Below are 14,052 nucleotides of genomic sequence, written 5' to 3' on the forward strand. Positions count from 1 at the left end.
ATCTTAGACTTTTTAGTAGAAATTGATTGGTATCATCCGAATACAGTATTGATATTCAATGTGATGTAGTATGAAGAAAGAGATCTCAAAGTAACAAGGGTCTTTCTTCATAGATTAGGAGAGAAGTCAAGCTAACGCTCTAAAAAATAACTTTATATGCTGCAGCAATAATGTGAGTTCACAGTGCAAACTGTTCTCAGACTGGTTTTTCAATCTGTTGACAATTTGAGATTGAAGTACTTTTGTAACTTAAGAGCTGGAATCTCTCATTATAAAATGTACGGAGGCCTCTCTCTCCCCTCTTGCCTCCAATATAGCTCTGTGTTGCCCAAGCATGTGCGTGTTTTTATACCAGTTACGTGTGTGATGCAGATGATGATGGGAGTTCAACGTGTCCCTGGCTAGCAAAAGAAGAGAGAATCTGAACTTTCCAGGAATCTTTCAAACAATTCTTCCAAAACAGGTCTTCTCTCTTCTTCCCCTCTGGCACCCCAGCCTCAAAAGGAGGAATCTGGGACATTTTGGTTCTTTTAGGAGGGTGGTCTTCAGAATACCAGAGTGTTTAATTTAGTAATGTAGCTGGTATTCAGACCTCCCTTTGTTTTCACTTAGAACAGTTTGTATTTGTAGAGGTGTATCCTACTGCTTGTCTGCCTTGGTCTGCGAGTAAGTAGCATTAGGTTCTAAGAGAAGGAGGGTTTTGCTGGGGTGGGAATATTTTTTGACTGACTAATAACAGTTGGGGAAAAATATGGGTAGACTTTTAGACACGCAATCATGTCTTCAGGTTTATCTTGGACTCAAAAATCTGTCCTTTTTTTTTCTTCAACTGTATCAGCTCATCAAATAAAAGTTACTACCCTTTCTGAAGGCTTTGCTGCTGTTGTTTTTACTAGGTCAGAGCTTTCCTTCTGCATCTTTCAGCCACCTCAACTCCTTGAGCCTTCTTTCTTCTTGGAAGTGCAGTCTGATCTCTGCTACTAAGCTTTATACTTGTTTCTCCTCTTCTCAGTAAGCTTCATCTATACTTTATAAATGTGTGACTGGAAAGCCAAGAAGAAAATCTGAGATCAAGGGCAAGATTGTACATCACAGGGCTGTTGAAGTTCAGCTTTGGTGATTAGCTTTCTCTGATGTTTCTGGCCTTTTTGGAGGAAAGCAGGGAGGGTGGGGTGGCTGACGAAAGGTCCAAACGTGTGCTTCATAAGCTTGTGTTAGATAGGCATTGCTTACCATGGCCTCATCACTGCTGGCCTTTATCCTAGCATTACACAGATAGTACCTTCAGATCTCAAATCCTCTGGGTTATGAAAAACTAAGACAGTGCTGTGATTATTTCCAGAAATATGAAAAATGTCTGTCTGTGACAGCCCACCTTTCCCCTTGCATCCAGCTAGTAATCTCATTTGAGTAAGATTGTAGTAAATGTAATATAATTATATAGTTTAGGCCTCTTCTGCATGGGGGAGATGACTCATTTGGATTTTCTTCCCCACCCAAGGATACTTCCACATGTTTGCCGGTAATGGCATCACAATGAACAGACTTATCTACTGAGTTGCAAGCATGCCCATGGTTCATGGTGGCAGAACAACACAGCAGGCTATATCAGTAAAGGCTGTTTTCTTTAGTCAAATCATAACCTCTGCCTTGTCTCCATTGTATAGATGGGGAAGCAGTTTCCAAGGCAGGCAGCTCTTTAAAATGGACAGTGCATCTCTTCAGTCTGCTGTAGTTTAGTGCCCTTTGTTTCTCCTGTTCTGAAGATACTTGCAAGATTGTTCACACATGCAAGCACTTTTTAAATACACAGTTGGTGATCTAAGTTTGAGTGTACTCTAAAGAATGGCTTCTTTCACCATCCCCAAATCTATAGCTAGCTCTTGTCTGAATCATAATTTCCAAGTCAGTGTCAAGATGGAAAAAGGCAGGAGTCACTGCCCTTCTGCAGTGCACTCTTGTGGATGAATACACGAGGACTTCTCTCTGCAGCACTTGGCCGTCACAGTAAAGTTGCAGCAGATTAGGGCAGTGTCCTTCCCAACTTCATAAGTGCTGCTTTTTTTTTTTTTTTTTTCCTATTTATACTATTCACAGCACTCTTCTGTTTGTGTCTTAAAGCCAAATTATTATAGCAGAGGAAAACGGGCCTAAGATGAAACTTCAGGCTCTTGCTCATCCCTTCTGGCACATTTCCAAAGCAAGTGGCCACTCCTAGCTGCAGCTGAAGTTGTGCAGAATCTCATTTGGTTGTATAGGGTAGCTTTAGGATCCATATTTCTGCCTATATTGTGAAAGAATTTCTGCTAATACTAAAAAATACGTGGCAAACATTTTAGTCTGAGTATCCTCTGTGTGTGTATTCTTCGTATATGTTTTACTATACTAATCACTTTTCTTTGAATGTTGAATTCGTCTGTGCTTGTAGCAGGCAGTCTTGTCTTCCCCACACTCTGGGACTTGGACATAGAGAGTCCGGTGTCTCTCACGAGCATGTTTTTCCACCCTCCAGAATCACTTTCATGTCTTCATCCTGCTCTCCTGGTTCTTGTCTGGTTTTTAAGCAGATTGTTTTGCTTGTAATGCTTCCAAAGTGACTGCTCATACTGTAGATTTGAGGAAGAATACCAAACAGTGAAATGGATAAATAGACAGCTCGTTTTGTCACTTCTAATTATAACTGATGACAAAAGAAAGTGGAAATTCTTTTGTCAGAAATCTTGTAAGTGGACTTGCATTTGAATTAAAGCTGAAAATGCAAACTCTTCTTTCAGGGTTTGGGGTCTGCTCTTTTGTAGAGCTACAAAGGTACAGTGGAGATGAGATGATGCTTTGGGTGCAGTTTCATAATTGGCCTGAATTCATCATGGAGCAGGGTCAGTTCTTATCCTCCCACCTGTATATTCCTGATGTCTGCCTCCTGCGTTATTGTTTGTGTAGTAGCAAAAACCTCTTGAATAACACCAATGTTCAGGATTTGGATCACCTTTCTTACCTGGCTGACCATTCAGCCCCAACCGCAAGTGTTGGGACAAGGGAACAGGGCAGATCTTGCGTGGCCAGGAGAAGGGCAGAACTGTCTTTTCCAGCATGAACTGTAGGTGATTTGTGCCTGTTGTGAAACCATGCCCTGACCTCTTTCTGAAGAGTACAGTGCTGTTTTTCACTCGATGTGTAATGACTTTCCAGGCAAAGAGTGAAAACAGCTCTGCTGGAGACTAGCTTAAAAGAAAAAAAAAAAAAAGTTTTTTTATTTTCCTGGCAAGTTTATGTATCCCAGCTCCTTTTGTAGGAGCAATTATTTTTGACAGTGTAAATCTCTTATCTCCATCTAAAGCATGAGAAAAGAAGCCAGGTGTGTTGGGTGGTAAATTACCCTGCCTCTGCCCAATTTGTATGCAGTAAAGAAAGTACTGCTTAGCAATAAATGAGTGAGCACTAATGTAACATTAAGATCTTATTTGCATCACTGCAACTACGGAAATCAAATGTTGAGTTTAACGTGTCTTTTGCAACGTACCATCTGTTTAGCCATCCCATTGCAACGCATCTGTCTAGGCTGTTCGTAGCTGCTGTCCCATTGAGCCTGAGAGCACTTCCAGAGGTAGATTTTTGGGGATTCTGAGAAGGCGAGCTGTTTTGTTCTGCTTGTTTTGTTGCTTTCCTTTAGAACTTGATAGAAGCAGAGCACATGCACTGGATAATAAATGCTAGCTTGTTCTGTTCCTGCTGGGTCCTCAATGGAAGGAGCCCAGTAATAAGTGTGTGGTCTCAACAAGAAGTAGCTTTGGAGACAGGTTCCTGGTCCTGTTCCCAGTTCTGTGTTGGCTCATTTCTAAACCACTTAACCCTTCTGTCTTTATTTCATTTTCCCCTCTCTGTGGTAGTGCCACCTGACAAGGATATTTGACTAATGAGGCGTTTGCTATTTCTGAGCTGCTTTTTAGAAAAAATGTAGGGGAATTTAATCAGAGAGGGAAGTTATGGGGCTTTTATATACTTTAAAATAATTTTCAACACCAGTGGCTCTTTAGTGGACATTTTAACCTTCATTTGCATCACATGAGTTTTAAGCACTTCAACATAGCCAAATGGCATATTTCAGAAATCGCGTTCTGAAATTCTCAGGCCCGTGGAACAAGACTGGTCCCAAGGGCAGAGCTTCAGGCGCAGCATTGGGTTTCCTTGTGTCAGGTGGAGCTCAGTGCCAACATTGCTCTCACATGTGTCTCTTCCCTCTCCTTTTGTGTTTATTAATGTGTCACGTTTATCATAAGGCTTATTATGTTAAACTTGCCTGACAGAAATATCGCTTCATGTCATAAAGTCATGGTAATTGTATTGTGCGACTGCATTATTAAAAAGTTGATTTGAGGGTTGTGTCCTACATCTGATGACTTTGATCGCTTGCAAACAGTACAAGATTTTGGTTGAAGGGAGGAGCTTTCTCTCTTACCTAATGTTCATGTGCCATCAAAAATGTGCTTACAAACCGAAAGGAGATGAGAGCACAGACTGTCAGCCTGAATCGGTGGTGTGGGTGGTTCTTGGCAAAGCGAATGAGTCTCTGAAGCTGGTGAGGAAATTTTTAACCGTGGTGTCACAAACTTGATGTGTTAGCAACAGATGTCATTTTCATAAGCCTCTGCTCTCTTAGGGATCACAGCATGCAAGCGGTATTCACAATCTGCATGCAAAACGCGCAGTGGTTGATGGCATGAAGTCATGTCTTTTAATACACACTGGCTAGAAGAGCACCTTGGTGTAACATTGTGAAACTTTGGCTTTGGGGCTTAATTAGACCAAGACGACGGAGCTCCGTGTTGTGCATGGAAAGTCTGTTTGAAGAATGTCAATGAACTGAAAGTCAGAGCAACCATTCTGTTAAAACAATACTTCGCTCTTGCCCCATGTGGTTTTATTTGAGAGCTGAATGCTGATGTGAGGGAAGTGAAATAGGAGAATCCTGTGCTTTCCATCCTTTTTGTTTCGTCTTCCAATGTGTGCAAAAAAAAAAAAAAAGATAAAATTCAGAAGGGGCGTCAACTCTGCTACACTGGTAGGAACTACTTCAAGATAAGATAAAATGTGACTGCTCTGTTAGTGTGCAAAGACTTCATCTAAATTGAAGTCACTTGGGGATGAGCAGCATAATGCAACTAGGTCGTTTAAGCCTGGCAATAATTTTTGAAATGTTGAAGATGGTGGTCATACCAGAAAAATGAAGGGGAAGTAACATACAAAAAAATCACATTGATAGCAGTGTAACTTAGGAGAGAGGAGTGTGTCTGGCCTTGCTGTGTAGCTGTTACGGTCTGTCAGCATTTGAGCATCACCAGCATGCCTGAACAAAGAAAGAACTTGCACTGGTCCCTCAGCTTTTTGGTGAGGTACAGATTTACTGGGACCACAAGGGGTGCGGGGGGGGGGGGCAAAAGCTGTGGTTTTGGATGAGTCTGCATTTCCATTTGACATGATCATTCAGAGATTTTTTTGTAACTCATCCAAAAAAAAAAAAACCCAACAAAATAAAAACCCAGCGACCTGGGTCTCAGCCTGAAATTCATTTGCTTTGCAGAAACAAGAGGTTTTGAGTTATGCAAGTGCAAATTTTCCTTGAAGAATATTATATGTAAAGCCTTTTTTTTGCATTTGTTTATCTCCAAAACAGGTTCATTTTTTAAAATGAAAACTTGAGCCTTCGGTCCCCCCTGTGGACTAATAGCCTTGCACAAGGTCTTGTTTCATTTTAGAAAAATGAATTGCTGCGCCGGTGGGGTAGTATTTGATTGCTTTAAAAGTTCCTGTCAGTGTTTTATTTTTGTTTTTCATTTGTGGACTTGCTGTGCCTTTTGCCCGGCCATATTTAGTCTGCATACTAAATGTTAGTCCGCCCAAACACTGTGCACTTAGCTTTTTTCCTTTTTTTTTCTTTCTCCTTTTTTCTTTCTTTTTTAAATTTTTTTTCTTTTGCTTTCACCCAGATGTATTTTAGACTGAGACAGACTTTGCTCCGATGGGCCGGATTTTAGTCCGTGCACTAAATTTTAGTCCGCAGACTAAAAATAATCCGCGGATTATTTACTAAATCAATTCACTCACCGAGAACTACAGAGACCTTAATCTCCCACTGAGCCATACATGCGAGGGGCTTCACGGCTCAGAAGTCCTGCTGTCTGTCCATCCTTCCACCCCTTCCCACCACGGAGTGCCGGCCCGGCATTACTTTGGCGTCGGCACCCCGCGTCGTGGAAGTGCTGGTGTACCCATTGCTGCAGGCAGCAGCCACTCGTGTAGTTCTTGGTGGGCGAATTGGGCAGCTTTCCTGGTGGAACTGCGTTGAATGGGAAGAGCTGGAAGATCGCAGGGGTTTTCGCTTTTATTTCTTAGGGCATTATTCAAAAGGGAGGCGGGAGGGGACAAATTGAGGGGAAAAAAATTTCTCAAGTAACGGGTGCGACGGGTATGAGGGGGAATAAACCCGCAATAGAGAGAAATTAAGTCCATACCCGCACTCCAGAGGTGGTACGTCCAGTTCCTGAAGAATCCTAAAGAGATAACGCCAGCAAACAAAATCCAGTGGCGGGGGAAGTCAATCCAAAATGGAGAATAATCCGCGGCGGCCTGAGGCACTCGTAGCTCGCACAAATTAAAAGCATCCAAATTCGAAGTACAGATCTCGGATTTTTACTCTCTTCAGCATAAATTATAAATTGCTAGGGGGTTGGGGTTTTTTTGAAAAAAAAAACCCCAGAAGAACCCAAAAATATACATTGTGTCTCTGGGACAGATTTACAAGTGGGATACACCTTTGGGGACAAATTAATCTGGCCCCATTGTCTGTGGACGTATATATCCAGGACCAAGGACTGAAAATTCTTTATGATGGGAATTCCAATTACCCTTTTAGTTTGAGTTAGAGTTTTGATTTCAATTTTTTTTATTTTTTTAGTAAATGCACTGGCATTGGAACATAAATTTAATATAAAAATGTTTCTATACTATGCCTCACCATTGCACAATCGATTTTTTTTTTTGGCATACACTGTGGTGAAGTTGGACTTGCTGCTATGGAGACTGATGTTTAAAGTTTCTAATTGTATAAACATTTTCTATGTCCCCCACACCATGGATTTCTTATAATATTGGCTATATTTTTCCTTGCTGGACTATTCTCTTTTGGATTGACTCCCCCTGTTTGGATTATTTCACTGCATTATCATCTTTAGGACTCGTCAGGAACAGGACATTTCACCTCAGGAGTACGGGTATGTACTTAAAAATTTTTTCAAATTACTAGGCCTAGCCTTGGGGGAAAAAAAAAAAGAAAAAAGAGAGAGAAATGCTAGAAGTGGAATATTTGAGCTCAAACAATATCCTTGAGGCAGCAGCCAGGCAAATGTTGTAACACAAGGCGATTGAGATGAGATGGGCACAGACCTGTAACTCACTTCATGTGTTAGTCACCACTCGTTGCGGGGGGAGGCCATGTGAGGCCTTCTAATTTATTTTTTATTTTTTCCCTCCCTGGTTTGACGCTGTTAGGGCAGACTTTGGCAACTGCCTACCCCGAGTAACTAATTTCTGATCTAAAGGTAGGCTGAGGAATTCTCAACAGGGTTTAGGAAACAGATGTTAAAGTTTCGCTGACTTGAAAACGAGTTTGAGAGTGGACAATAAGTCTGCCTTTTACAGATGGCAGATTTGTGACCGTCTGCCTACTTAATTTGCTCAAGATAAGGCCTTGTTGTCTTTGCCTTAAGGAAAAAAAAAATTTATTTTTTATTTTAAATCTGTAGAGTAGCTGATATGTGAGCTTTCTTGGGGGAAAAAAACAGCTAACAGTGAAGTACTTTGGTTTCAAGCTGTGGCAAATCAAGCTTGTTAAAACATCAGTGAAAAGGTGCATGGGGGAGACCTCAGTAGTTTTACCTCATGTTAAATACCAAGTGACTTCACTTCTGTGGATTTACCTCAAGACATACTAATTTGTGCTACTGATTATGGGGTTAAAAAAAAAGAAAAGCTTTTTTTTTAGTGCTTTCCTCCCCCCGCAGTTGGAGACAGTCTTAGATTTTGTGCTGGTCAGGCTGTGACTTGGGAGTGATAGTTGGATCCACTTAGCACTGTGGTCAGCAATCCGAGCTCTGCAGGCAGCAGCCACAAAGCAGCTTCTGCTGCCCCTCCCCATGGCTGTACATTGACAGCACAGTGGTCAGCAGAAGTTCTCCACCAGCAGTGTTAAGCTGAAACCTTTTCTTTTGTCATTATAGGCTTCATGCAAAAACTTTTTTTGGTTTGTTTTGCAATAAGCTGGTAGTAGAAATAAATTCTGCTCTTTCAGTACCTGGCTCTTTGATTCCCTGAGTCAGGATTCCATGCCGCACAAGTTAGTACAGCACGCGCTGCAGCAAACCTGGGTGCTCCTGAGCCAGCTGGGCACCAAGGGGATAAAATTTCAGTCCCTGGAGAACTTAGAATTTGTGTTTGACTCTCATTCACAAAAGCATATGTCTTTGGTTTTAAACCTACTTAAGGAGTGCCTGTGCAAGTTCCTCATCTGCGATTAACTAGCATGTCATGCACTGGTGTTTTATTTTTTTCCTTTTCGGTGCTGTGTGGCTTGGGTTCACTTGCATTGGTGCAAAAGCATTTTGGATTAGCTCAATTTTTACCAAAAATGCTGGCATCAGAACTTAACACTTGCACCCACCCCACTCCCTTTTCCCCAGCCTGCATATCACCTGGAACATAGTGAGACACAAGTGCTTGAGGAGGCCATCCAGGTCATGTACATGATTAACTCATATTTTGCTTTTGGCATAATGAGAAAGGAGGATGGGAGTATGATTAGTGGTGGGTAGAACTGTTGTTAGAGGTTTAAAACAAAGCTGCAATGAAGAGCCCTTTTTGTAATCACTCACAGTAAAAATCTGTTAGAATAAAATTGTTGGTTCTCTTGATGCAACTTTCAGCTGTCCTTACAAATACCAAATGTGCAGGAATTATCCCAATAAATTTACGGGAATGACTTGCCAGAATAAGGTCACGGAAGGAGTAACTTGCAAATTAGAGCTAGACATTTCCTGCACCCCACCCGTGCTTTCCTTGTTGTTCTCCAAAGTTGAACAGCAGCCTCCATAGCAACAATCTGACCTGCCTGCCTGTCCATGTTAGTAAGACTTCATTCACTAGCCAAAAAAAAAAAAAAAACCCAAAAAACCCCAAAAAACAAAACTCAACCCCAAAACTGTAGCGGGGCCTTATTCAATTTTTACATTCAGTGAATCCTGCTCATTTGAACCATCCTCCCCATCTTCACCCCATATGCATGGCTGGTAGCACCTGTGTGTGTCATGATTTTTTGAATGAGTTTACCCTTCATTCTTAAACTTGTTTTTCTGAGTGTGCTCTCATGAAGTCTATTGCTGGCATTGCACTTTCACTCCAGTGCAAGATGTTGCAATTAACCCTTTCTCAACCCCAGGAACTGGATTTTCCCATCCTCACTGGAGGACTTTGATTAGCACAAACCACAAGTTTGTTCCAGCTTGTTGGGCAGCGAGAGGTTTAATTGCTCTGACTTGCTTCTGGTCAGCAAAGAAAAGAAACATACCCAGACAACCTGTTTTTCCTTGCCTTTTTTTTTTGTTTGTTTGTTTTTTTAGGTCTTCCGGCCCCGCACTCCACCAGAAGCAATTGCGCTATGTAGCCGTCTGTTGGAGTACACCCCCACTGCCCGCCTGACTCCCCTGGAGGCCTGTGCGCACTCTTTCTTCGATGAACTACGGGACCCAAATGTCAAGTTACCAAATGGGCGAGACAAACCTGCACTCTTCAATTTCACCACTCAAGGTAGCCTGTGAGCGTTGAAGGATCCCTTCTTTAGGAAGCAGCACTGGGATAAATGTTCACTGTAATGCAGGTGTCACTCCTTCTAAAAAAAAAAAAAAAGAAAAAAAAAAGAAATCTCTGAGCAGGACTAAAGTTATTAAGTGGTTGCATAACCAGCTGTCTATCTCAGAGAGGAAAGGGACTTAGAGAAATGGGTTATGGGATTTTTCAGATGCCTGGTGCCTTCGATTCAAATTTAGTGCAGGGGACCAGGGGTTGTTACTATTGGATTGTATCAAGAACGCTTACATTTGCAGTTCAGTGTCTGCAGCCTAGCTGGTGGATTTGTGTCAATGGACCGTGGAGATCAGGTTATTGTTTTGGAGATGATCCTCTTCCTTCATACCTGAAACACCATAGCAAGGAGTAATGCATATTAGGTTTGGCAGGGAAGTTTGTAGTGTTGCTGCCCATTTCGCTTCTGGATGCAAGATAAATACAGAGGCTTTAGTGTCCAGAGTTTGTGATGTACAGTTCATCTGGCATTAGATTGACTCAGTCATTTAGAAACGGTAAAAATGACGGATAACTAGCTTTTTTATTTGAAGCCAGACTGGTATCAAATTTTAAAACCATTCATGTATTTTTTTTTTTTTCCCCACAGAAGTCAGAAATGTAAAACTGATATCCCCCATAGAACAGTTTTGCCTGCCAAGACAGGAATGTGAGAAGTGTGGCATACAAATATGCTAGTAATTAATTTTGCAGCACTTTTTTTTTTTTAAAGTGATTAGCTGCCAATTCTCACCCTTTGAGCAAGAATAGATCTGTGTGCATTTTCTGTTGAAAGTCTAAACCACCTTTTGGTTCAGTTGGCATCAATATAGTTTTTCAAACTCTTCAGTGCATGCAATGCCCATCTGCCAAAATGTGAAACACAGCCCTCTCCTTCAACATGTGGAGCCCTTTTATTAAAAAAAAAAAGGGGGGGGGGGGGCAAAGGGAGAGGGACAGAAAGCTTATGTCTGTACAAAGTAGTATTTTTAAGCTGTCTGGAAATAAACTTTTAACTTGCTTTGAGTGACTGCCTTGCAGAAGGTAAATATATGGAGTATACTAAAACATTTCTAAACCATGAACGCCTTAAAGTGTTGAAGAAAATAGCTTGTGCTTCTAGGCACTGTCCTCTGTGCTGATTCGTGCATGTGTTGTTTTGAATTTAGTAGTTATGTTGCAGGTACTTTCTTGTTACAGGACTCATGAATTGCATTTTCTTTCCACTCTAAGGCCATCTTCAGTAGCTAAGGTATTTTTGATCCCAGTATCTTAATACAGCTTCACCTCTGTTCGTTTTGAAAGTATTTCTTATTAATTGTTTCTTAATGATGTTAAGTTTGGGCCTGTCTACTACATGAAAACAAAGATTTTAAAAAGGATTGAAAAGCTCTATAATGAGTCTTTTTAAAAATCCTTAGGGGAAAAATAAATGTATGCATTGGGAACATGTACCTCATTTCCCCCCACGCAGTGTGGGAACTGCTGAGTAAGCTACCTTAACACTCAAGCAAATTTAAAGCTCCTCTTTTGCCATCCATGGGAGCTGATGTGCTCTCCCCTTGCACAGTGACTCATGGGAATGGCAAGAGACATCCGTTCCAGTGGAGCAATTTCCTTAAGATTCAAAAAAGCAGATTTCTGTCATGGGCAGGTGCCTGTGTTACCATCTAAAAAGGGAAGGCAGGACAGAGGCTGGTCAGTAATGCATTTCCACATAAGCTCTGTTGCAGGTGACCAGCCAAACTGAAAAAACCAACCAAACAAAAAAAAAACAACCAGAGTTTTTAAAAATAAATACTTTGCTTAGCGCAGTGGTGTTAAGACCTTTGTAATTAATAAAGATGCAGCAGTGAGTCTCATCTAGCAGCAGGCCTGATTACGACCTCAAGATACACAAGAAGCTTTTGCTTCTCCTGTGACCACTGTGCAGTCCTCACTCTTTAGCCAAACTGTGCAAGATCCTGTCAAATTGGCTCGTCCAGCGCAGAACTCCCAACTGAGAAATAGATCAGGTCATTGAAAATCAGATGATGACTCATGTTAAGTCATCTGGTAATTTAAAAAGTAATGAAAGACATCCTTTTGTTTTGAACAATATTTGTTTTCAACAGACAATATTAAGTTTTAGAGGTGTTTTGTTTGGCTATATCCAGTTGCCTGAAACCCATGAAGTAGGAGGTAGCTGCAGAAGGCTGGAAAGCAAAACTGTTAGAAATAACAGCATAAATCTGACCATTAATGCATTGAATTGATTTTCAGAAAGTACCTAAGCATCATACCAAATTTGCTGATCTTGGGCACTGATGCTGCTCAGATACAGTTTAGGAAAAAAAAAAAAGTGGTGAGAGTATATGGAAGATAAAGATTGTGGTCTTTGGCTGCCAGCAGTAGTTGTGGGGCATGTAGGTACTTTATTGTAGAGATGAGATCTGTTGGAGGGAGCTTCATCTGGTCATTCTTAATGTCTTGCCTGTAAGTTTCCCTTAGTATTTAAACAAATGTTATATGCTAGTTGGGGTTTGAAAAAATTGTTTTGGCCAAGGAGGTACCTCCACTAGCCACAAAGCTGCAGTTCAGTGGCTGTTAGACCTGCAAGACAGAAGGCACAGAAAGCAATTTTTCTCTTAGAAGCTGAATTTTCAAACAATCCGTGAAATGACTACCATTTCCTAAACTTCTTGTAATATGTCGGTGATTGTGCTGAGTCACAAATGTTACCATCACTCCATGTTGGCCATTAAAGACTGTAAAATTCTTCCGTGATTCAGCACTTAAGTATAGTTATAATGCTTCTCAATGACAACTTTTTTGCTAAAGTGTGGGGGGTTTGTGGGGTTTTGGGGTTTGTTTTTTTTCCTAAATGAGCCTGGCTTATGACTTTTAAAAAAAATAATATGTACACACCCCTTCATTTCTAAACAAACTGTTTCAATGTGACCAGAAATCCTTAGTGTGACCATTTGAGTGACATCTAGGGGTTTTTTTTAGACAGAGTATTTCTGCTCAAGTCATGGGGGGGCGGGGGAGGGGCGGGGAAGAAAGGAAAACAATGAAATTTGTGCTGCTTCCAGCACTCCTCTAGGTTGAGGAGAAACTGCTGGAATTACTTGAGTTACATGGAAAGTTTATTCTTGTGACAAAGCAAATATGATACAAGACTGATTTTTCTAGGGGATTCTGGAAGTGTTGATACATCAAACATAATGATACTGAAAGAGCACTGTACTGTTTCCCAACACCAAGCATTTTCTTGTGTTTCAGGAATGAAGATGATCTGGTGTTCTAGTAAAACTGGACATTTTCATTCCTCCTTATTGGAGATGTAAACTAGCTGCAAATGGCATGATTTGATGATCAGGAGAAAGCCAAAGGTGTTCTCCCAGCTGATGTGAATGGGAGTTGGGTCTCACAAATTAATTGAGATAGCTGCTCTGTTCACATCATGGTATTGAAAACTTTTTCTGGATTGCCTTGGTCACAATAGCTTCTTGTAGCAGTATTGGTTGTAATTAACCCAACCTTCCATTGCGAGTTTGATTTAGATAAGCAGGCTACAGTTCAACAGCTTGTCCAAATATTGTGTTGGAAATCACTGAGAACAGAGGTTCTGAATGCTTTGTAGACTGCAGGTACCACAGGCCAAGCTTTTTTCCCCTCAGTATTGACGTGTCTTATCCTTACAGATGGGATAGATGCAAAAATATGGTAGAACAAAAATTCAAACAAGTTCTCAAGCAAAGCTACTATTAAACTTCAGCCAAAAGAGTTCAATTTACTTTGGCTGTTTGTTGTCTGAATTGATCCGCTTCTCTAAGTGAAGCATCAAGACATTCAGAGCGTGCTGAATTTAAGAAACTTTATACCAAGAAAGATAGTGTGGGGTTTGAGAAGACAGGAGCAAGGTCAGTCTTGCTAGTCTCTATGCAAGCTCTTTAAGGTGGCTTCAGAGAAATGGTTGCACTTGCCGTAAAAACAACAGAAACTGGTATACTTGCCATAATAGGTGCTGCAAAAGGAGATGTTCTGACGGCATTAGATGAACGTATAGGAGGAATGAGAATGGGGTTCAAGTGCCATTGCAATGGTGATGTTCTGTCAGATCAGCTGGTTCTTTGGCTACAGTGAAGCAGGCAGACTATAGCTGCATCCTCAAGGCATCGC

The 14,052-nt window shown here is 41.1% G+C and overlaps 1 protein-coding gene across 2 annotated transcripts in view; it reads left to right on the forward strand.

Annotated features, from left to right (window-relative positions):
- GSK3B (glycogen synthase kinase 3 beta) overlaps positions 1-14,052 on the forward strand; it is a 153,778-nt gene that overhangs the window by 129,332 nt on the left and 10,394 nt on the right. Inside the window, exons 9-10 of one of the 2 annotated variants that reach the window (XM_075765029.1) lie at positions 7,230-7,268; positions 9,669-9,855. In XM_075765029.1, coding sequence (XP_075621144.1) covers positions 7,230-7,268; positions 9,669-9,855 — 226 coding nt within the window. The remainder of the gene's footprint in view (positions 1-7,229; positions 7,269-9,668; positions 9,856-14,052) is intronic. The other variant, XM_075765038.1, reaches the window with a different exon arrangement.

Source organism: Balearica regulorum, chromosome 1, assembly GCF_011004875.1.
Source record: "Balearica regulorum gibbericeps isolate bBalReg1 chromosome 1, bBalReg1.pri, whole genome shotgun sequence".
NCBI classification, from domain to species: Eukaryota; Metazoa; Chordata; class Aves; order Gruiformes; family Gruidae; genus Balearica; species Balearica regulorum.